Source organism: Chanodichthys erythropterus, chromosome 19 (assembly GCF_024489055.1).
Source record: "Chanodichthys erythropterus isolate Z2021 chromosome 19, ASM2448905v1, whole genome shotgun sequence".
Taxonomy (NCBI): domain Eukaryota; kingdom Metazoa; phylum Chordata; class Actinopteri; order Cypriniformes; family Xenocyprididae; genus Chanodichthys; species Chanodichthys erythropterus.
The window spans coordinates 180001-205053 of NC_090239.1; the positions used below are offsets into that span (position 1 = coordinate 180001).

At 38.7% G+C, this 25053-nt stretch overlaps 1 protein-coding gene across 7 annotated transcripts in view; it reads left to right on the forward strand.

The window, feature by feature from the left end:
- rgs7b (regulator of G protein signaling 7b) overlaps nucleotides 1-25053 on the forward strand; it is a 31250-nt gene that overhangs the window by 682 nt on the left and 5515 nt on the right. For 2 of the 7 annotated variants that reach the window (XM_067370131.1, XM_067370130.1), the window contains exons 1-14: nucleotides 1-955; nucleotides 2711-2821; nucleotides 15270-15366; nucleotides 19901-19951; nucleotides 21351-21457; nucleotides 21902-21953; nucleotides 22664-22728; nucleotides 22873-22949; nucleotides 23043-23124; nucleotides 23393-23467; nucleotides 23576-23674; nucleotides 24244-24305; nucleotides 24733-24843; nucleotides 24916-25041. The exon at nucleotides 1-955 is cut by the window's left edge and continues 682 nt beyond it. In XM_067370131.1, coding sequence (XP_067226232.1) covers nucleotides 887-955; nucleotides 2711-2821; nucleotides 15270-15366; nucleotides 19901-19951; nucleotides 21351-21457; nucleotides 21902-21953; nucleotides 22664-22728; nucleotides 22873-22949; nucleotides 23043-23124; nucleotides 23393-23467; nucleotides 23576-23674; nucleotides 24244-24305; nucleotides 24733-24843; nucleotides 24916-25041 — 1184 coding nt within the window. In that variant the 5' untranslated portion in view covers nucleotides 1-886. The other 5 variants (XM_067370127.1, XM_067370124.1, XM_067370125.1 and 2 more) reach the window with 4 other exon arrangements.

The following is a 25053-nucleotide window of genomic DNA, read 5'->3' on the forward strand; positions in this document are numbered from 1 at the left end:
TTTGTCACTTTAAATCCAGCTACACAAACACTTTCTGCAGCAGATATTAGGATATTTATATCTAAAATTAGTTTGATCGTCCAAACTAACATCTCTCTGTCATATTTGATTTCTGTCATATATTTGATATATTCATATATTTCTGTAAGTTTGTTATTGTTAACTACTTGCTACTATTAAAAATTGTTTTCGGTAACTGAAGTAAAGCCAAAATAAATTTAAAATATAATATGGCATAAACAACTTAAACTTAACTTTGCCTTGACTGCTAAGTGAAATATATGTTTACTACAACTCAAAAATAAATTAAAGCTTGCACATAAGGGTTAGGGTTATTAAAGTGAACATTTAGAAAAAAATTAACTTAAAAATAGAAGAAAAATAAAATATTAAGATCTCAGACAATAAAGGAAACACAATTAAACCTTCCTGAAAACAAGAATCATCTATAATGGAGTTTCTTTTATTTTTCTTAATTACAAATTTTTGTGTTATCTTGTTCATTATCCTGTGCTTCATTATAGCTGTTTCACAGATTAAATTCTACTAAAATTATGATAATAGGTTGTTATTTTGGTTGTTTCCATTGTGACAACATGCCCCGCTATGAGTATTTTTTTTTTTTTTTTTCTTTTGTTTTGGTCAAGACTTTACATGAAATTTGACCTTTAAAAATAACCCAGCCTGAGAATTATTCACCGGAGTAACAGAATGAATGACAGCTCGCCCCGTTCACATATGTACCGATAACTATCATAAATCATCTGCATTGATTGTTCTCTCCTGTCACTAATAGAATTACATTCTGCAGACGCTGCAGGATCTGATGGACGAGTAAAGTCTGAATCTGCAGACGCCACAGGCAGATATTGACTGACTTCTGCTAATGAGACTCAATCATCTCGTACATGAAGCTAATGAGCGTCACCTGAGAGCAGGAAATGTCAGAAACGCTGTGAGTGCAGAGAAATCAACATTCATACGCACACGGCCTGATAAAGGTTATTTCTGGAACATTATTGATCTGCAAATCATCTCACTAAGCACTTTTAGTGTTGGCTTTAGTGAGACTCTTCTGTGTTAAAGTGTGTTTGAAGATTGAACCGTGGAAACACATTTGTGCTTTGGTAAATCACAATTATGAGACAAAAAGTCAAAATTATGACTTGGTACATCATAATTATTACTTAATATGTCATAATTTTGCCTTTTGTGTCAAAGTTTTGACTTTTGTTAGGGTTTGATCATAGTTTTTGACTTTGTATCATAATTCATATCTCCCGCAGGGATTCATTATCCGCCGCAGTTTCTCACCCTTTTATTGCAATAAAACAGTTTGATTAGACTCGCTGCTTCTAATATATGAAATTAGAGGATTGCTGCGCTCTGTTATATCACATCAGACTGAGTTATATAATACTGAACAATTCATTCTGCATGTTTTCAAAACAGTGTCTATAAAGAGGTTTACTGAACATCTACACTGCAAAAATGATGTTCTTTCTCTGCATTTCTGTCTTGTTTTCCAGTTCAAATATCTAAACATTCTTACATTTACTGCAGAATGACTGAAGATATTAAGTCTTGACTTTCTAGAATAATGTTTGTGCTTTTTGTCCTAGAATCCAATATTATCAACAAGAGTATTTTTCATAAATGTGTTTCACATGTGTTTTAAATGTTAAATTACATTTCATGTTAGGGTTACATTTGGCTGCTTCATGAAATATTTTGTGCTTTAAGACCCAGAATTTGCCTTTCAGAAATAAAAACACAATATTCACTGGAGTGTGACAACTAGCCCCGGTGTCCCCGTTCACAGGCAAAACAAGATATTGAGCATTTTTCATACACAACGCGCTTTAGCAAAGCAAAAATAAATACCATCATATGAAAGTCAACTTTAAAGAGAGATAAAATGAATAAGGAAGGAAAATAATACATAAAAATACAAATCTGGCATATGCTTTCACATGCATAGGCCTATGGTGTAAAGAATTGATAAATGACACAGTCCAGCGCAGAATAATCGCTAAAACTCGCTGATGAAATGAACGCAGCAGCTCTTTTCTCTCGCGTGCATGAGCGCGCGTGTGATTGGCCGCTGATCCCTGCGCGTTCACGCTCCAGTTGTGAGATTTGCGCGCCGCCGCTCGCTGGACTGGAGGAGAGGAAAGCGATAGTTGTCATACCGAGGGGCAAATAACTCACCGTTTCCAATGAATAACTGCCCCTCCGCCTCGACCGCCAGCTGACGGACTGCCCTGCGCGAACCCACGCGGACGAGGAGCGACACGCGCGCGATTGTGTGAGTAAATGTGTGTTTATTCGACGCGTGACGCGCGATCACTGAAACACCTTCCTCTCATCCTGCATCAGTCCTTCATCCTCAATCATCTCCAGGCCGCGTGTGCTCGTGTCGAGTGAGTGTGTGTGTGTGTGTGTGTGTGAGAGAGAGAGTGAGTGTTGATGTGAAGGTATTACTGAACCACGCGATCCGAATGTGTTTCATGAAGCGCTGTGATTTTCCTGCTTCATTCCTCACAGCATCCCTAAAGATCCTATCTATCTATCTATCTATCTATCTATCTATCTATCTATCTATCTATCTATCTATCTATCTATCTATCTATCTATCTAATCCATCCATCCATCCATCCATCCATCCCTCCTCACTCACTCTCCCCCCCCCCTCTCTCTCTCTCTCCAGCAGTGTCCGGCTCCGGTCGAGGTCCGGTCGAGTATGGCGCAGCCGGGCTCGTGTGGTCAGAGCAGTAATGGAGTGGCTGATGAATCTCCCAACATGCTGGTCTACAGGAAAGTAAGTACAGCAGATCCATAATCTCCTGAATCACAACATGAGCGATCCCGTTCAATCGGCCGTCTTTAGATCGGTCAGAAAACAGAAGTGTGCTTTGAAATCCCTCTGGTTTTGACTCGTGGAGAGCTGGAGTTTGCAGGTGATGTTTGGGACACTGAGGAGATGGAGGGATGTTGACCGGCACACAACATTCCCAGAGTGTGGATGTGATTCGGGTTGGGTTTGGAAAAGGCCTCTGGCTCGTGTCGCTCCTGTTCCGCTCCGGTCAAAGCTTTCGGTCACTCACTGGTCGTCCAACAGGAGCGTTTCCCTGCGGGATGATGTTCGGACATTGGAGTGCTGACGGCTGACGCTGTGTGTTGGAGATCGGAGCGGAGCGGAGCGTGTCTGTAGGTGGTTTGTGCAGCTCTGGTCAGAACTCTGAGCGTCCGTTCTCAGTCAAGCCTCGGATATATTTATTACGTCATTGCGTTACAAGAAAGTATGGAAGCTTGTTTCCAACTCGGAATAAAAAAGGTAATTATGTTGTTTTGAGAAATCCAGTTGAAGCTGCAGCTTCTTCTGAGACCAAAATTATCAAATGAGTGCGACCCGAACCGCTAAACCCGGCTCAGACCTTCAGACTCTTCTGACGCGGGTCGCTTTCTGATCCGACTTAGAGTTTCGTAAAGCGGACGATCAAATCTACGAAAAATCCCATAGACCGTCCGTCTCTCTGTCAACATGCAGAAACATGCTAACAATGTGTGAAATCCTAGCAACATACTAACCCAGGTGAAAAAATACTATAGTAATTTATATTAATACTGTAGTGTTTTTGAACCATACTATAGTAAAGTACTTGAATGAATTTGTTGTGGTAATTCTATAGTTGCTGTGATAATATAACAACTATAGTAATATAATCAAATTACCCAATACTGTACTCAGTTTTCTTTAATCTATACGGTACATTATACTACAATATACACTACAGTATACTGCAGTAAAAACTAAAGTATACTACAGTATTTATTACAGTTTATCAGTTTACTGTAGTTAACACTACAGTATGCTGAAGGATTCATTAACAAAGTGTTGTAAATACTATAATATATACAGTATACTACAATTTACTGTACTATGGTTCAAAAACACTATAGTATTTGTTGTATTGTTTGTAATTTGTTTGTAAATTTCTTTTTATATAACAACAATTATATATATTGGTAATTATGCCCTTTGAAGGTTATTGGACACTGTGAAATTTGTGCTCTTTAAAGGTGCCATCGAATCAAAAATTGAATTTATCTCGGCATAGTTGAATAACGAGTTCAGTACATGGAAATGACATACAGTGAGTCTCAAACTCCATTGTTTCCTCCTTCTTATGTAAATCTCATTTGTTAAAAGAAGAACAGGCGAATCTCAACATAACACCGACTGTTGCGTAACAGTCAGGATCATTAATATGTACGCCCCCAATATTTGCATATGCCAGCCCATGTTCAAGGCATTAGACAAGGGCAGCCAGTATTAACGTCTGGATCTGTGCACAGCTGAATCATCAGACTAGGTAAGCAAGCAAGAACAATAGGGAAAAATGGCAGATGGAGCGATAATAACTGACATGATCCATGATATCATGATATTTTTAGTGATATTTGTAAATTGTCTTTCTAAATGTTTCGTTAGCATGTTGCTAATGTACTGTTAAATGTGGTTAAAGTTACCATCGTTTCTTACTGTATTCACGGAGACAAGAGCCGTCGCTATTTTCATTTTTAAACACTTGCAGTCTGTATAATTCATAAACAAAACTTCATTCTTTATAAATCTCTCCAACAGTGTAGCATTAGCCGTTAGCCACGGAGCGCTATCAAACTCATACAGAATCAAATGTAAACATCCAAATAAATACTGTACTTACGCGATTAGACATGCTGCATGATGAACACTTTGAAAAGATCCATTTTGAGGGTTATATTAGCTGTGTGAACTTTGTTTATGCAGTGATAGAGTCGAGAGCTCGGGAGGGGGCGGAGAGCGCGAGATTTAAAGGGGCCGCAGCCTGAATCGGTGCATTTCTAATGATGCCCAGTTAAAAAAAAATTATTAAAAAAAATCTATGGGGTATTTTGAGCTGAAACTTCACAGACACATTCAGGAGACACCTTAGACTTATATTACATCTTGTGAAAAAAACCTTTGACAAGCGCATAAAAATTATTACTTTTTTCATTAGAGTAATAATAAAGAAGCCGTCCTACATTCATTAGTGCTGGAAAACTGCAACATCACTAAAAAAAAAAAAAAAAAAGAGAGAGAGGGAGAAAGGAATAGATGTTTAGACATCGGTATCAGCGAGTACTAGAAAAAAAGAATCGGTACTCGTACTTGGTCCTTAAAAAATGGTATCGGTGCATCTCTAATAGAAACAAGCTAACAGTGTGTTAAATCATGTTAACAACATGCTGGCATCATGTTATAGCATGTTAGCATTGTTATAACATTTTAATAACATTTGATTGATTCCTGAGTAAACTCTTCAAACGGCACGTGTTATTCTCTCAGGCGAGGCTTTGTCAAGCCAACATCACAGTTTGTCATCAAACTAGTTGCGACTTCTTATCTCACAATTCTGACTTTTTTCTTGCAATTGTGAGTTTATATCGGACGAATTATAACTTGCGACATCACTCAGCGTCTGTCGCGCTGAACTACATTAGATCCGTTATTCCTGAATGACTAAATGAAGTGGAACACACTGATTTCTGTACAAAAGTGAACAAAAGATTTGTGATGTTAAAATGCTTTTTGAGGACGATGATGATGATGATGATGTGGCTAAATTCTGTTTATATTGAATTTGATGATTTTTAAAAGTTGAACTGATGATGTTATAGTTGTATTTTATTCTTTACATTCATCATGTGTTTCCCGGCCGTCAGATCTGGGATCAGCGCTCGAGTCACTGAAAGAGTTTAGAGGACGGTGATCAAGTGTCTGGTGCTCATGACCCTAAATTACTCTAATTATATATTATTATTATTATACATCCTCAGCAGTGACATCATCATCATCATCATCATCAGTCCATCGCTCTTCTCCTGAACTGAATCTCGTCTGACCTCTTTTCATGTGCAGTTGTTGTTTCTTGTAGTTCGTCTGTGTCTTCAGTAGAGATCTTTATTTGGGTTTAAAGTCATTTGTTCTGAGCTAAATGATATTAGGCCACAGTTTCATTTAGAAATTTCACTTTTTTTTAGATATTGTGTCTGAAAGAGCTTATATAATTGCTATATTTTTTATATTCTTGTAAGAAAAATATTGTTAAATTATTGAACTCGTGTGTTTTTAAATGTCAGACCTGTCGAGGTGAGTGATTTATTAGAAAATAATTATATGTTATTAGATGTCGCCTCGAGCTAAACCCGGTTCCGCTCGGCTTAAATATCACGTCCTGAAGTAGTTAATAGGAGTTTCTGCTCCTGGACGTGCCTGTCGACGATCTCCTCACTGAATGCCAATCAGCTATTTTGGTGCTCATGAGAGAGTGACAACTTTCCTCTGGGATTCACTTAGTTGCCATTTAACAAACGCATTTCCCAGAGCGACTTACGGCTATTTGTAGCTGCAGGATGCTGGAGCGGAGCTGATCCGGTGGGATTATTTCTGCACAACCTCGAGTCTGGAACAGTAACTTTATTGTTAGCGGCAAAGACCGCTTTTCTCCGTCCTCATCTGTCTTCAGTGTGTGATGCTGCTGTTTGAGTTCTTCTCTATATCAGTGTCAGTGTTTTCTTCACAATATTCCTCATTTAAATAATTAATGCGCAGAATAAAGGGGCGGGGCCTGGTTGAGTTAGTTAGTATTGTGTTGAAACTGGCGGTTATGGTAAGGGGCGGGGCATTTCCCAAACACCAATCACAACACACTGCTCCAGCCGACCAATCAGAGCACATTGTGCTTTTCAGAAGGAGGGGCTTCATAGAGACAGGAAGTAAACAGAGCGTTACTGACAGACTGGGAAGAGAGGAGCTGCTGAATAGTTCTGCGATCTGCAGTATGTGTTCATGTGTTAGAAATGACAGATCTGTCATCGTTCACTCAAACGGTTTGACTTTCGTCCTTCAGCTGAACATGACAGGAGAGTTTTCTTGGCCTGGTTTAGACGGACTCTTTCTTGAAGAGGTTCTCACAGGTTTGTCGCGCAGGTCTTGTTTTCTGAGAGGATTGTGACTGAGCTTCATGATTTATTCAGTAACGGGAGATTACTGACACGGCTTCATTTTCAAATTCATAATGTCCCAAGAGGCAAATATGAAAGTAGTTGCATCCGATTAGTTAAATCAGGACACACGGCACTTCCACAAGACTACGAGTCTCACATTTTCACACCAAAATCAACAGAAAAATATGATTTTGCCCTTCAGGTTTTGCCCTTCTCATCACCACTAGATTGACTTTGTGTGTGATTCTCTTTAGATATTCTACAGTAGAGTCTCTTCTGCTCACCAAAGCTGTTTATTTGATCAAAAATACTGTAAAATATTATTCCAATGTATATCTATGTGAATATATATAGTAGTAAAGTGTAATTTATTCCTGTGATCAAAGCTGAATTTTCAGCATCAATACTCCAGTCTTCAGTGTCACATGATCCTTCAGAAATCATTCTGATATGATGATTTTTAATAACATTTCACAATATTGCTGCATTTTTGATCAAATAAATGTAGATTTGATGAGCATAAAGAGACTTCTTTCAAAAACAAAAACAAAAATCTGAATAAATTACAGGCAGATTCTGTCAGCTTATAAAATAAATCATCGTTTTTGCATTAATGAGTGATTTTTGTCTCATTTTCCAGTACAAATATCGAAAAAATTCTTAAAACAAGATAAATTTACATTACGATATTAAATCATGTTTTCTGAAAAGAAATTGAGCAAGTTTGTGCTTAAAACAAGAGCAAATAGAGTTCCTCAGGGGTGACGCATTTTTGTAGGCTAAACCCGGAAGTGAGTTTTTAGGACTTCCGGTTCCGGTTCTATGAAATAAGGTCTGAAATAAGGTCTGTGGTTAACAAGCCTCTAAATACTTTCAGGTTTTGATCTATGACATAAAACATACCAGTTATAACCCACTTGTGTTTTTAAACCTTTACTGTGTCTTAAAATCGGCGGTTGCTAACAAAGTGCTAATAGGGACTACTTCCTTCAGCGGGGACTTTAGACGTCATCATTAAAAACGGGACATTTGGACAGCATTTCTCATGAAAAAGTGGAAAAGTATTCATACACAGCGCAGATCATAATCAGCGAGCATGTTTTCTAAATAAAGTTTGAGGAAGTTTGGTGGTGACGTTGATCTGCGCCCATGGTGTGCTGTAGTCCGTTTGCTGTTAGCCTTTTATATCTGAACACTTTATTTAGGCTTCAAAATCTATAAATGTCGTTCACTTGTAAAGATTATCTTGATAGACAAACCGTGTAAGTGTCATAACCCATAAACACAGAGCTTATTTTCTGCCATTGGCTTTCGGTCGAGGGAACCCGTGTGTATTTGTTCTTGTTTTAAGCACAAACTTGCTGAGAATTTTCCGGTGTTTGTGATGGAGAACAAGACGAAGGAAGGAAATAATTTGAGTAAAATGAAGTGTCTGTCCTCGTCCGTGTGTGTTTCTGTCTAATCCTCCTGCGGTCTGACGTCCTCGTCTTAATCGTGTCTTTGTAGTCTCAGCGGACAGACTCACGGGTTCAGATCTCTTGACCTTCACACAGTGACCGGCGCGTCTTCAGATCCGAGTGTTGCTCTCTTAACGCTTTAAAGATCAGGAACGGCTGAAATCTGCCCTGAAGGGGACAATAAAAGCTTACTAAACTAAACCAACACTGGATCAATGGTCTGATCAGTGAGTTTAATGTTCTGTGTTTGAATGCTGATGACAGATGATGCTCATGTTCACGTGTCGTTTCAGTCCCATCATGCATCAGCTGAGCTCAGATTTACCCTCCGCCAACGCTGGAAAATGCTGATTGATTTTCAGAGATTGCATTCATTATAATTAAATAGATTCCAGTCCAGAGCTCTTCTTAGATTAATGTCAGGTGTTAATGGATTAAAAAACGCTTTAGCGCTCTAATCTTCTGATTTACACCTGAAGCGCACAGAAATCAGATCGCTCTGTCAAACGGTTGAGGAACAACGAGTCTGTTCATGTTGTCTAAATCACTTCTTTTCTGTGAAAATCACAGTTTACTTCGCAGTATAGTTGAAATATTAATTCATATATCATCCATCCTGTTTAGTGTGCGAGAGCAGCGTCAGATTTACCTACAGTATTACTTTATTCTCTCAATCAAAAGACTCTCCTTTCAAACATCATCGTATCCTTGACTGTTTCCTCCGCTCGAGAGATCTGACTGAACTGATTTCATCTGTTTTTCCTGGGAATCTGAATCGATTTGTGCTGGGAACGTTTCTCCCGATTGCTTTGAAAAGCTCATAATCAATACCTCAGCTGGCGAAATAATGCATCAAACGAGGATGTTTTTATTGCCACTCCAACACAAAGACAGACATGCATATTCAATCAGAAGAGCAGAAGCAGCCAATTAAAGGCCGTTACGGCACTGATGCTCTTTGATGAAGCAGGTACACGTCGTCTCAGGTGATGAATGCAGCGATCGCTCGCCGCTTCCCACAGTCACATTGTTGTATATTAATTATTACTGGGGTTTGGATGATTTTATTATGGCTGAACCGGGGTTATGGTCAGGTGACGGACGACGAGAAATGTTATATTCGCTTTGTTTTGACTGACTTTAACTGTGCATTGAAATCAATGATAAACCACACTGAGTGTGTTACGAACTGAAGTGTGTGTGTGTGTGTGTGTGTGTGTGTGTGTGTGTGTGTGTGTGTGTGTGTGTGTGTGTGTGTGTGTGTGTGAGACTGCTGAGTCACTGCTGTTTATAGAGGCTCAAAACTGAGCTTATAGAAACACACACATGCACAAGTAAAAGAGCGTGTGTGTGTGTGTGTGTGTGTGTGTGTGTGTGTGTGTGTGTGTGATTACTGTCGTGGGACTGTGGGTATCATCTTCTGTTCTGACATTTGCATTTCTCTTCATTCTCTCAGCGGATTACCCAGCATGCATCACACTGTGCCGTCAAGAAAACAGAGAAAGAGAGAAAATGTGTAAAGCGTCAGAATCAGAAGCGTCTGATAACCGTGATCTGTGATGATCTCGGGGTTGATTTTCAGTAAATGGACAGATCAGATTTTGTTGAAGCAGTTTTGGTTTATTTGCTCTTGATTTTCATTTGTTCACATCCTAATAATTAATCAATAATCACTCATAAATCAATGAGAAGTTGGAACAAAGACGATCCGATCTTAAATAATCCGTTGAAGAGAAGATTTATCGTTTCTAACACACAGTCAGACTCTGAGTTCAGTTTTAATGCGTTCAGTTACACTAATGAACGATTACAAGTATTTATCTTATGAACAAACAACAGATTTACAGAAATCATGATGTTAATGTTGTTAATATCTTAATATCTTCATGATTAGAGCTGGACGATAATATAGTTTCATTTTGAGAAGGTTAGGGTTAATTAACACATTAATATAATGAGGTTTACAGCAGTGATATGAACTAACGCTAGTCGTGTGTGTGTGTGTGTGTGTGAGTGTGTGTGTGTGTGTGTGTGTGTGTGTGTGTGTCTGTGTGTGTGTGTGTGTGTGTGTGTGAGAGCCTGAAGGCACGTGCTGCACCTCACACTCACCTCACTTAAAAATAGAAATGCATCCTGTTGCCCTTGACAACCGCTGACAGCTGCCTCCTCCAATCAGAAAGCATCTCTCAGTCTCAGGACAGTCGACTGTTTCCCATAATGACAATGAAGTGTGGTTTTTGGACCATTAAGATGTGTTGTGTTGTGACATTCTGTTCGTTAATTAAGCAAATTTGAGTAAAATTAAACTTTATTTGTAAGTTTGTTGATTATTATTATATGTTTTTTAAATGAGCATAAATTAAACTTGTTCAAAAGCACAACCACAGCTTATAAATACTAAATTATATTTTTTATTTATTCATTTATTTGCATTCCAGTAATAGGAATTTATTTATGTATATTTTTAAATGAGTGCAAATTAAACTAATTAACAACACTACCATAATGCATAATTAATTAATTGACAATCCAGTAATATGTATTTATTTATTTTATTTTAAATGAGCAAAAATTAAAGGATTAATTCACTTTAAAATGAAAATTACCCCAAGGTCTGGCGTAAGTTAGATATTTTACTTCATAACTTGTTAAATATTGATATTTTTCTTACACAAACGCGTCGCTTCGCTTCAGGACTTTATTAACCTGAAAGAAGAAGAAAGTCATATACACCTAGAGTGAGTAAAGCTTGGGATCATTTTCATTTGAGAGTGAACTAATGCTTTAAACCAGTACAAAAGCACTACCACAATGTATAAATACTATTTTATTTATACATTTATTTATTTGCATTCCAGCAATGGGAATTTATTTATTCATTTACGTTCCAGTCATGAGTATTTGAATTGAGCTTAATTGTCCAATGTAAGCAACCACAGACCTGATGAATCGAGTGTGTTTTGTGTCATGAGGTGTGTGTCATCATCTGAAATCTCTCGTTCACAGTGGAGACGAGCCGTTATCTTTATGTCTGATTATTTTCATCACATCAGAAGATCAGCTGGAAACAACAACACACAGATCCAGATATAAAAACATTTCAATAATGTAAAACATCTTTCTGAAGATGTGAGTAAACAATGCAAATATAGTAGGGCCAAAAAAAACACAATATGGATAATGATCATAAATCTTTATTTCTTTCCAGTGAAAACTGTAGAAAGCAGATGGTTAATTGTGGTTTCATCATCAGAACATGACAAACAACTGAACATTTCACAAATTAATATAAAATTTTTTGTCCTTTAGACATTTCTAGTAGCTTGAGCTGGGATACAGATGTAAGTTTATGTTAATTAATAAAAACAGAGGAGCAAATGAGGCACAGACACCTGCAGAGGTGAAGGAAAAGTGCAGTCTAGTAAAAGGGAAGTAGTTCTGCAGTTGTTTCCCTTTTACTAGACTGAATTAATAAAAACTAACAACCTCATTTTTACAGGGTTTTCCATAATATTTGGATCATGTTAAGCACAGGTAGAGCCAGCACAAAAACTGATTATATTCTCCTATATTCCTTTGATACATTTAATGTCTGCATTAATAATATAATAAAATTCAATATGAATATTCCTCATTTCTGCCATGGTTTCGGTTAGTGTCACTACAGTAAAAACATGGTAAATGTTGGTGATTTGTGGATTGAAAATCCTCGTCCCTGTGTCATGTGACTCAGTGTTTCCGTGTTTGAGAATGTCAGCGTTGGTTAACAGCGTTTCCAGTGTGATGGTGTCTCGGTGGATTCAGATGGACGGTAAATATCTCCTGTGAGCTCGGGCTAATGAAGCGATATTATGATAATGGCTGGTTCTGAATGGTAATTACACCTGTGAACTGCAAACGTCCCACCGTCTCTCCATAATGCACAGCGCTCGGGTCCTGTGAGTGCAGCTTACTGTGATGAGAGCGGTTCGTGCTGTGAGGGAGTGTGATGTGTTCCTGTTGTGCTCCTAATGTTGTTTTCTCGTCTCCTACAGCAGGTTTACATTCATCCAAGGTCAAAAACACTTTAATTCTCTCGTAATATCCACTGCAGCATCAGCTCTTTTCTCTCAGTGTCTGAAACGCTTCCATCAAAGATTCGGCCTCTCTAAACCCTGCCTCCCTGAGAGCTGCTCTGCTCTGATTGGTCGGCTGGACTCCTGCTGGAGGGACTTTTAAATGCTTTTTTTAAGCTCAAACAGCAACATTACACACTAAAGAAAGATAGATGAACAGATAAACACGTGTTCAGCACTGCAGAGTCTGAGAACAGCCGGATGTTGTGAATCAGGATGTGATCAGGAGCTCAATGATATCTGTAATTCTGAATATTAGTTTGTCATTTTGAGAAGAAAGTGAAACTCATTCACCGTGACGGCGCTGACATCAGACCCTCGATAGGAGCTGATTGGTGTCTGGGAGAAGAACATCTAAAGTGTGGAACTGGAAGCACTTTGAAATGGTAAAAAATGATACAAAAAAAGTAAGATGCAAGATCAATTTCTTATGTTCAGTTTTTCTAGCGTCATTTGATTGACACAGACAGTGAGGGTCAGATATTCCTGAACCTCCTAAACATGTTATTGACCAGTTAGTGACAATATAAACACATGATCAAAACACTTGAAGCAACATTTAACACCAGTTTACTGTAATGCAGGTGCTTTTACAAACGAAACGGGATATTCACCATGAGTTCACTTTAACTCTGTTACTGAAGAATATGATCAGATCAGATCAGACTGCTTGTGTTTCTCACCAGACGAGCTCCTGCTGTTCTCTCTCAGGTCCTGTGCAGAGCAGTTCAGTCTGCAGGAGAATGTAGGTGACCTTGTCTGGAACTCAGTTCTGAATTATAAACATCTCACAGTCCGGCAGAAACGCAAACTTTAATATATACACACAATACTCACACACACACACACACACACTCTCTGTCCTGATGATTCGGTCAGTCTGATGAATCTGATGCTCGTGTGTTTTAATCACGGTCCTGGTTTCCAGCGGTGCGTTCCTCTGCAGTGTTACACAACATGACCAATCACACGTATGCTTTTGTAAATGTGATTCCTGATGAACACAATCTCCCGGGATCCGATGAGTCTCTGAACCGAGTCTGGAGGAGATTCATCATCCGCTTCATTTTCTTCTGTGATGCTTTATGTGTTTCTGCAGAAGTGCTTCATCAGCTGAACACTGGAACATTCATATTAGACGGACGTGTTAAACAGTGAGAGATGATTTGGATGTAACAAAAGATATAGAAAGTGTTTTTCTGAATTATACACGATTGTCCAGCTGACAGGGAACGTTCTGGCAAGGTTCTCTCAGTGTTCTGGACAAACGTTCTTCCAGTAACGTCAGTAGAACGTTAGTTCAAAGTTATCTGGTGTTTAATAATGTTCTCAAAACATTAGCCCAAAAACATTACTTCTTGGAGCGTTTTTTATTTCTGTAATGTTTTAAATTGGACGTTTGTCTAATGTTTTTTAAATGTTACTTGTTTCAGAACGTTTAGAGAACATTCAAAAGTAACGTTCCCATAATGTTGTGTGGAATGTTCTCTTAACGTTCGCAGAACCAAGAAAAAACGTTTTAAAAACTGGACATAACTTAGTGGGAACGTTGGCAAAGCGTTGTTGGAACATGTTTTTGTTAGTTGTGTGTCAGTGTTTTTCCTCTGCTGTTGTTCTGGACGTCCGGCTCGTTCCGTTAGCGTTCATCAGCCTCATTCTTAATTAATCACCTGAATGATTGCCGGACACTGGATTATTCCACAGAGCTCGACTGAGATCCTTCAGTCCGTCATCAGACCGTCTGATCATGAGTCGCTCTCAGCTTTCATCAGTATTGTGAGTTTTTAAGCTTTATAAGTCACGAGACGTTTGCTGTCTCTGGTCTGAGTTCTGGTGTAGATCAGCTGGACGCAGTGAATCGGTCTGAAGTGTGTCGCTCTCGGATGGAGAGGAGAATCTGCTCGGGGTCGAGAGCAGGTGACGTGAGCGAGTGGACTTGTTTTCTCCTCTCGGACGCTCTGACCGACGCCGGTCTCTCTCTGATGAGTTCATTCATCTCAGTGTGGGAGATTACAGAAGTTTAGCTGTCAAAACGACATCATGCATGCTGATTGGTCAAGCATTGGGACACATTTCTGGATGAAAGATGATGGGGTTGTTTTCTCAGAAGAGCAAATGTTAAATTGGTAACACTTTACAGCAAGATTGAGTTTGTTTCTTCAGTCACTTCTTGGCTGGAGTGTGAGTTTGTGTGAGAGCCAAACCAATCAAACGGCTCCGTCCGGCAGAGTGCCAGCCAATCGGAGCGTCACACCTGCTGCTGGCTTAACTCCGCCCCCCTGGAGTCTCTCAGCATCCCAAATGTCATTTTGTTTTGGAAGATTAAGAGGGATTTTCAGCCCTGCGAGCGGCTGTGAGGTGTGAGAGTTTAAACAGCCGAACAAACCCCTAGAAAGTCATCTTTGTGTTGGTTATGAATATTAATGTGTGTGTACGTCATGAGTGTTGATGTGTGTGTGTGTGTGTGTGTGCTGCTGTGGAGCAGGTTTAGAGTCTGTGCTGTCGAGTGAAAGTGAATGTGAGTACAACACTATGTTTAATCACACAGAAATTAAGCGTAATTACACAGAATAGGAGGCTAATTATGAAGCATGTAATTACTGTGATTGTTCCAGACGTCAGGCTGTGAAGCTGATCTCTCTCGCTCTCTTCCCGCTCTCAGATGGAAGACATCATCGCTCGCATGCAGGACGAAAAGAACGGGATTCCCATCCGGACCGTCAAGAGCTTTCTGTCCAAGATTCCCAGTGTGTTTTCAGGTGATCATTCCTTCATTGATCCATGATCCAGAGCGTCATCTTACTTACACACAACAGCATTTCTGTTGTTTTTATTTATTAATATCTATCTATCTATCTATCTATCTATCTATCTATCTATCTATCTATCTATCTATCTATCTATCTATCTATCTATCTATCTATCTATCTATCTATCTATCTATCTATCTATCTATCTATCTATATGTATTTATTTATTTATTTTCATTTATATATATTTATTTATTTATTTTTGTGTGTGTCTGTAAATTATATATGTAATTTACAGATGCATATAAATAAATATTTATAAGTAAGTAAATAAAAATATACACACTTATATTTACACATACATACATACATATTTATTTATTTATTTATTTATTCATAAATATATAATAAATAAATGTATACACACAAACATATTTATATACACATAAATAAATTAAATAAGTATATACACGTAATATACCTAATATACAGTATATACACGTCTATATTAACATACACATAAATATTGATTTATAAATAAAAATATACACATTTCTATACACAAATAAATATTAATTTATATATATATATATATAATATACACACAAATATTTGTATTCACATATACACATAAATAAAATATACACATTTTTATTTATATATACAAACATAAATATTTATTTATTCATTTATATATATATATAAATACATACAGACATTTATATTTACATATAAACACATAAATATATAGGTAAATAAATATATACAGTATATAATTAAATAAATATACCTGTATACTCATTTATATTTTTTAAATAATAATAATGTTGTATTATTTATTTTTTAAATATTATTATATTAATACACATTAATAAATAACTTATTTATAAATGTATAAATAAATAAACACACACATTTATACTTATGTATACACATAAATTATAAAACATATAAATATAAATGTATTTCTTTATTTGTAAATATGAGTATATATGTAAATATGATCCAGTGAATACTTTACAAATGAAAGTGAACTTCATCTCATTTTATTATTTTCTCTTTATATTTTATTTTTCTGTGTGGTTTGATGAACACAAACTCATTCCTGACAGTAATATAATAAAACGGATGTTGAACTGTGATCTGAATCACGTCTGCGGCTCATGAAACTCTGAATCTTTGATGGTTCATGAATAAATGAGACTCTGACAGTGACAGAAACCTTTTTATAGTCCTCGAGTCTCGCGGTTAGAGCTGTTTGCGGAGATTCCCGAGGAGACGCGCGAACGCTAATGAGGAAACCGTCCCACAGTCCAAACACGGATCCCAGAATACCCGAGGACTGACAGGAGCTGCTCAGATGAGGACAAACAGAGACCGGAGCCATCAAACAATGCCGCGGGCTTTGAAGAGAGGTCACGGCTGGACGCTAGCATGAGCAAAGAGAGACGGATCTGTCAGACGTCTGCTTGAAAGAGACGTGCTCGATAGAGCTGCCGGTCCTGCGGCCTCCAAACATGTTTTGGCATTTACATCGAGCCTGGAGGGAATCGTTCCCGCAAAAAGCAGTCGTTATTTGCTCTCACGTCGTTTCCAAAACCGCCTCGGTGGTTTTTTCTCATTATGAACCTAAAGTTTTCATTTTGGGAATTTGTGCAGGGGGTCGGAGCTCAGGGTGTGTTTGCGTTCACATTAATGCGTTTACATTTACGCTTTTATCCAAAGCGACTTGCACTGAATTTAAGGTGCATCATTTCATCAGTTCTCGTTTCTCTGAGAATCGGCCCACAGGCTTTATTTTAGAAATGCATTAATTATGACCCACAGATCTGATGCATCATGGGAGAACAGCATTGAGATGATGATGATGATGATGATGATGAAAAGCCCCAGAAAGTTCTGCGTGAGACGTTCAGTTCAGTTCAGATCCTCCTCTGCTGTTCCTGCCGTTATGTAATCGAGTGTCTTACATAAGCATCTTCAATAAACGACATCTGAAATGTAGAAACCGCAGCTCAAACACTTCAAACACTTCAAACACTTGTGGTATTCTGGGATGTAGAGGACAGAGGAACAGAGGAACACTTGAAGTACACTGTGTAGTGCACTCACTCGTTCACTCGCTCGCTCTGTTTGTAAACACATGTGCTTCTGAAACATGTTAAAGGATTAGTTCCCTTCAGAATTGAAATTTCCTGATAATTTACTCTCCTCCATGTCATCCAAGATGTTCATGTCTTTCTTTCTTCAGTTGAAAAGAAATCAAGGAAAACATTCCAGGATTTTTCTCCATATAGTGGACTTCACTGGGGTTCAACGGGTTGAAATGTCAGTTTCAGTGCAGCTTCAAAGAGCTCTACATGATCCCAGACGAGGAATAAGAGTCTTATCTAGAGAAACCATCGGACATTTCCTAAAAAAATTAACATTATACACTTTTTAACCACAAATGCTCGTCTTTGTCTGCTCTGTGATGCTCCACTCATGACGTAATCATGTTGGAAAGCTCACGTGTGACGTAGGTGGAAGTACCGCGGTAGAGCGAAAAACTAATTTTCTCCTCCAACTTCAAAATTGTCCGACACTGGATCGGTTCTTCCGCCTACGTCACTCGTGACCTTTTCAACATGATTACATCATGTGTGTCAAACTAATCCTTTAAGAGTTACAGACAACACACACACGCACACACACACACACACGGCTACAGGAGCAGTGACATGTTGTGCCGTCAACACAGAAATCAATCGCAGCGCCTCTCAGTGTGACACTGGCCTCATCTATAGTGAAATCTGTGATGCTTTGTGTCCAAACACACACATTGACACTAAATCCTCCTAAGACTCCACAAAAAGAACAACAAAGACACACAATAATGAGAATGGAGGGAATCAGAAGTAGGGCGAGTGTTTGAGTGAGGGAGATCCATATGGACCCGCTGCTCTGAGACAGACAGAGTGATAATTAAAAGCGTATAAATTTAGCTGCTGGGAACAGCTGGTGTTGCTGCTCATGTGTGTGAGAAACTCAAGACACACACTCCAGGTTTTAAGGCCAGAAACACACACAAGTACACAATCCAGAATATTTGCTCGTCCTGTTGAACCTCGTGTGCTCACCGAGCGTTCTTGTGTCACTGCGAGTTTCCTTCAGGCGTCTGTCATTACACTTTTCATGTAAAAGTCCTCTTTCTCTTCTTTTCTGCATTTCTCCAGTATCTAGTTCAGCTTCAGCTCTTTCATTGTGTTTCATGAATATTGTGGCTCTGAGAAACTGCTCATTTGTAAGTCACTTCAGATAAAATCATCAGTGGTTCATCTGCTGTAATGATGTTTGTTCTCAATGTTTTTAGTTTACAGAAACTTGAAGTGTCCAGAGATTAAAACTAAGAACTAAATCATTAGAATTAAAATAATTAAGTTGTACGAGCTGCTCTTTTTTAATCAATGGATTTGCATGACTTCAACATGCAGACGTCACTTAACATTCAAACATTTTAATCACAATTTAAGAAAAAAAGAAAGAAATGAATACTTTTATTCAACAAGGATGCATTAAATTGATCAGAAGATACAATGTGACAAAAGATCAAATAAATGCTCAGAGAATCCTGAAAAATAAAATGTGTGATGATTTCCACAAAAATATGAAGCAGCACAACTTAAATGACAAAATTATGAGAATAAAAAGTCAAAATTATGGCAATTAGTTATAATTATAACTTAAAGTCATTAAGTACGAGATAAAAAGACAAAATTAAGTTGAAACTGACATAATTAGTTGGAATTATGACTTGTAAAGTTTAGAAAAAACAAAATTATGATTTACCAAAGCAAGATATTTTCTTATTTTTCTTGTCGCTTCCATAGATGAAGAAACAAAAGTCTCATGATTGTGAGAGAGAAACTTGCAATTGCTAGAAAAAAAATCAGAATTGCAAAATCACAATTACTTTTTTATTTTGAATTGTGTGGCGGAAACAAGCTTGCATACATTCACAATAAGATCAGGAAGAGGAATTAAAGTAATTTGAGTCCATTTGGACCTGAATCTTGTTCTGAGAGACGGTGAAGCTGATCTCGATCGGTGTCCTTCAGAGGACGTTATCAGGACACGCTCTGTGTCCGAATCACTGTTTCAATTAAAAACAGGATGCTCTTATTTCTGCTGTCCCTGAAGACGCTCTTTCAGACACACGCGTCTCTCGGGTTTCTTTCTACAAGCCTCTGCAAGACACAAAATCTCCCCAAACTCACTGGGTTTGACAAGCCCTCGCACCGGCTGCCCCCAAAACCTACTTTCCACAAACACCGGCTCGTGCGTCCCGTGCGGCTGCGCCTGTTCCCGAGGTAATGAGGCATCGTTACCTGAATGATTTGTGTCCTGAAACAAGCATGAAGGTCAGAGCTGCTGCTTCAGGCCGTCACTTAACATGAGGATGAACGATTGCAGTTAATTCGGGTAAAAAGTGCATAAATGTAAATGTATCTGAATGAATTCAGTGTTTGATGCACTAAACTGTGTGTCATCTTCTGTTTTTCAGGCTCTGATATTGTCCAGTGGATGCAGAAGAACCTGAACATTGAAGATCAAGGTACAGTAGACTTCTGAAATACGATCAGCTGGTGTCACACAAACCCGTTTACGGCGTTAAACTCATTAGGCTGGCAGATCGTTCAGAGCGTTTCTCGTTATTTAATTAGAGTTGCCGAAGGTGACGGCAGTAAATAAACGGCTGGAGGAGGAAATCAAACGCTGGCATTTACATCCACCGGGCTGCATTGATTTCAGCTTGATTTGTTTTTAGCCTGACGTGACCTTCATGAAATCAGCCTCTGTTTTACATCCAGAGGAGTCACATGACCAGCTGACGCGAGCGACGCCTCTCGGGTTCTGGTTCGGCTCAGGTTCTGCTTCACTGGGAGTCTCTGGAGACTCTTCCTGTGTCTGTGTGACCTCGTGGAGAAGCAGATGTGCAGTTTCTCTGAGAGATCTTCACGTCTGCAGGAGAGCGCTGAATTACACAACAGACCCTGGATCAGTGGATCTCAACACTCTTAAAACAAGCATTAAAATAAGCTAAAACAAACAAAAAATTAATATAATATATTAAATGAATATAATTTTTTTTTTTTTTATAAAATATATTTATTTTATATATGCTTTATATTTTCAAGATATTCAACCCTCAACCCTCAGTATTCTCACAGGCTTGGAAAATAAAATATATTTTATATATATATATATATATATATAATATAAAAGTGTGATTTCTAGAGCTGAAAAAGTCATGCACATTTATAAAATATTACTGGCATAGGCGTTTTATAATGAACGTGTTTTACGGGTGATGCTAAGCTCTAGAATAATTAATCCGGTAGAAATTGTGAGTAAATCTTAAAATCTGTAAATGTGATGCATTCATTGGTTAAAGAGAGCAGGATCCTTATTCAGATCTTAAAACTTGTGGAATCTAATTATTTTAATTCTAATTATTTAGTTATCTGAATATTTTAGTGAAGAATGAGAGTCAAAAAGTTTGAGAACTGCTGATCTGACCGAAGGGGAATAATTCATTCAAAAATTAATATTGCCTGTGATTTCTGACTGTCTGAGGATCACGAGGAGATTGTTTTTCACACAGAGCGTTCAGAAGTTGTTTTCTGCTAAACATCTTTTGTGTTGGTCTGTGAGGGAGAGGATATGATGCGCTTTTATTTTCGGATGAACTTTAATTTCTTTGTATTATTGGGCTGAGCTGCTTTATTTACTCAAACTGAGTTCATTTATTGCTCTGAAATCTGTAACGACTCCAGAAAGAGCAATCCCTGAGACGAGACGGTTGAAGGACACAGCAGATTCATCTGAAACATCTCAAGTGTCTCCAGTTAAAATGAAGAAGTTCGTCCCACACAGACCTTTCATCTCTGAGAGAGAGAGACGGATCAAAGAGCTGCTCCATTAAATACAGTGTGTGTGTGTGTGTGTTGCAGTGGAGGCTCTTCATCTGGGCACGCTGATGGCCGCTCACGGTTATTTCTTCCCTATATCAGACCACGTCCTCATGCTGAAGGACGACGGAACCTTCTACCGGTTTCAGGTGAGATTCTCTCACGTGATTGGCTGAGAACCTCATGACCGTCTGAAGACCAGAACCGCCGATCTCATTTCGTGAATATGTATCAGAATATAAACATTGATTAATAGTCATTTATTATGTCATTCAGATGCATATTCATATTCTGATGGAGATTCATATTTGTGAATTTTAATATTTTCATATTTATTGCCATTCATGTCATTCATTTTCTGATACATTTTCATATATTTTTATATTCGTTGTCATGAATATTCTGATACATATTCATATTCATATCATTTATATTCATACTCATGACATCATTCATATTCTGATTCATATTCATGACGTCATTGATATTGTCTATATGCTGAACGGTAATGAGCAGGTCTGGTTATTCCAGTGAATCTTAATTGATCTGAAATGATGACAGTTGATGAGTGCTTCTGTTTCTGTTGATCTCAGACTCCATACTTCTGGCCATCAAACTGCTGGGAGCCAGAAAACACTGACTATGGTAAGAACACACACACACACACACACACACACACACACTCCTCTGATAGACCCGTGTGATCTCCGCTGCTGTTCTTGAGCGCTGGTGTCCTGAAACACGAGAAAGTGTCGGACCACATCAGAACAATCGATCAACACACACTGCTTGATGTTCAGAGAGAGTCACACACACTCCAGCTTTTAATTACACCTGTCCGTTAATGACATCTAATTAATTACCTGATATGATAGTTCATTAATCAGATGAAATGAAGGTAATCCAAAGATATATACAGTATATATTCCATCACTTTTTAAGATTTTATTCATTTCCATGACTTTTCCAGGTCTAGAAATAACTCTATATCCAAGTTTTCCATGAGTTAGGGTTAGTTCATAAATGTTGCAGGAATTAGAGTTCTTTTTTAGTTGTTTTTGCTTATTTTATTGCTTCTTTTGTCTTATTTGTAGTCATTGAGGTCGTCTAGCGGCCCTTTGGAAGCGTGCTGATGCCCCCTGCTGACCCCTGCTTGAGAACCGCTGCGCTAAATCACGTTTATGTGTCTGACATTACTAACGTAAAGCTCGTTTGCTGTCCTGCTCGAATGTGAATGTTCTGTCAAAACAAACACAGACCAACAGATGCAGATGAACATCAGTGCTGCTGTTTACAGACATGTGAAGACACACGCTGATCACATGATCTCTCTCTCTCTCTCTCTCTCTCTGCAGCCGTGTACCTCTGTAAACGAACCATGCAAAATAAAGCTCGTCTGGAGTTGGCCGATTATGAAGCTGTAAGCATCTCTCCTATCTGTTGATACGGATTAATGAAAATCCCACTTAACATTTTTAGTGTTCTCACCCGTCTCACTGTCAATAAACAGGATTTATGGAATAAAGCATCAGACTGTGTGTGTGTGTGTGTGTGTGTGTCACAGGAGAGTTTGGCGAGACTACAGCGAGCTTTTGCACGGAAATGGGAGTTTATATTTATGCAAGCAGAAGCACAAGCGAAGTAAGTGGTCAGATCTCAGGTCAGTCGTGATTAACTCTGACGGACATCAGGACACTCAAATCAGTGTGTGTGATTGTGTTTCTCTCCTGTCAGAGTGGACAAGAAACGGGACAAGATTGAGCGGAAGATCCTGGACAGTCAGGAGCGGGCCTTCTGGGACGTTCACAGACCGGTGGTGAGATCACACACACACACACACACACACACACACACACACACACACATCATCTCACATCAGAGCTGTGTGTGTGTGACGGAAAACATGAAGTTATGAAGCTGGTTTCTGTCGGGGTTAGATTTACTGACGGTGATTCAGTTCTGCATGATCTCTGAAGAGTGTAAATTCAGATTTCTTCACTGCTGTTACACACCTCAGTCTCAGCGACGACAAACTGAATCCTGTAATGATTCAAGAGTCTTTAAACGCTCTGAAACTCTTGCAGCCTGGCTGTGTGAACACGACTGAAGCCGATATAAAGAAATCCTCCCGGATGAAGCAGCCGCACAAAACACGGAAGGTAAACACACACACACACACATTAACAGCATATATAAGTCTCTGTCAAATATTGGTGCATAAACACTTGAAGAAACTGTGTGTCACTGAGACTGTTGTGCGTCTGCAGTCAGTGTACGGCTTACAGAACGACATCCGCAGCCACAGTCCGACTCACACGGCCACACCGGAGGTCAAAGAGCCCACAGAGGACGAGCTGCGCAACCAGGTGACACACACACACACACGCCTCGTCAGCTGTTTCCATCCACCTGTTTTTATGCAAAACTTAGTAGTCTTTGAATATGACTGTAGTATGAACGCATGTGATATAATTAAAATGAAACGACACGAGAGCGCCTGAGAAACCAGAGCGATACGGGCGAGTGACTTATTCATGAGAACACGCTTTATAGTTAATTCTGACTAAAATTAGCCCGTCTTCACATTAAATCTTCATGACACAGTTTTAATGAGCAGCACATGATGAGAAGTTCTCACACACACACACACACACACACACACACACACACACACACACACACACACACACACACACACACACACACACACACACACACACACACACACACTCACACACACACACACACACACACACACTGCTGCGTCTCGTCAAGTTTACTGGTGTTTATATTTTTGTTCATGTGTGAAAGGAAAGCTTCAGCACGTCTTTCTTGATTCCACACCGATCTTTTGAGTGTTTGAATCGTCTCAGTCATTGTAATTAAAAACATCATCTGACCAGAACTTAATCTGCGCTCATCTGTTCTCTCTCAGATACAGTACTGGCAGACGCAGATCGACAGACATCGGTTAAAAATGTCCAAAGTTGCAGAGAGGTGAGCGGACTCGTTAAAATGACTCGTTATGAACTGCAGTTCTTGAAAGAAGTTTTGAGAGAGTCTCTTCTGCTCATTTATTTGATCAAAAATACAGTAAAAATAGTGAAATATTATTCTAATGTAAATCAGCTGTTTTCTATGTGAATATATAGTAAAGTGTAATTTATTCCTGTGATCAAAGCTGAATTTTCAGCTTCATTACTCCAGTCTTCAGTGTCACATGATCCTTCAGAAATCTTTTGCTGCTCAAGAAACATTTATGATTATTATCAGTGTTGAAAACAGCTGTGGAAACTTTGATGAACAGGAAGTTCAAAAGAACAGCACTTGTATCATTTGTAAGATTATAAATGTCTTTACTGTCACTTTTGATCAGATTATTACTGTTATCATTATTAATGATCATTAATGCGTCTGTCTGTAGTTTGTTGAGTTACTCAGAACAGTATATGGAGTACGATCCGTTCTTCACGTCACCAGAACCGTCGAACCCCTGGATCACTGATGACATCACTTCCTGGGAGCTGGAGGCCAGGTGTGTGTCGCTCGCTGATCCTCTCCGTAAGTGTTTGACGGGAGAATGACGTCCTCTGTCTCCGTCTCTCAGTAAGGAGCCCGGGCAGCAGCGGGTGAAGCGCTGGGGATTCGGATTCAACGAGGTTCTGAAGGATCCGGTCGGGAGAGAGCAGTTCCTGAAGTTCCTGGAGTCGGAGTTCAGCTCAGAGAACCTGAGGTATGAAACCAG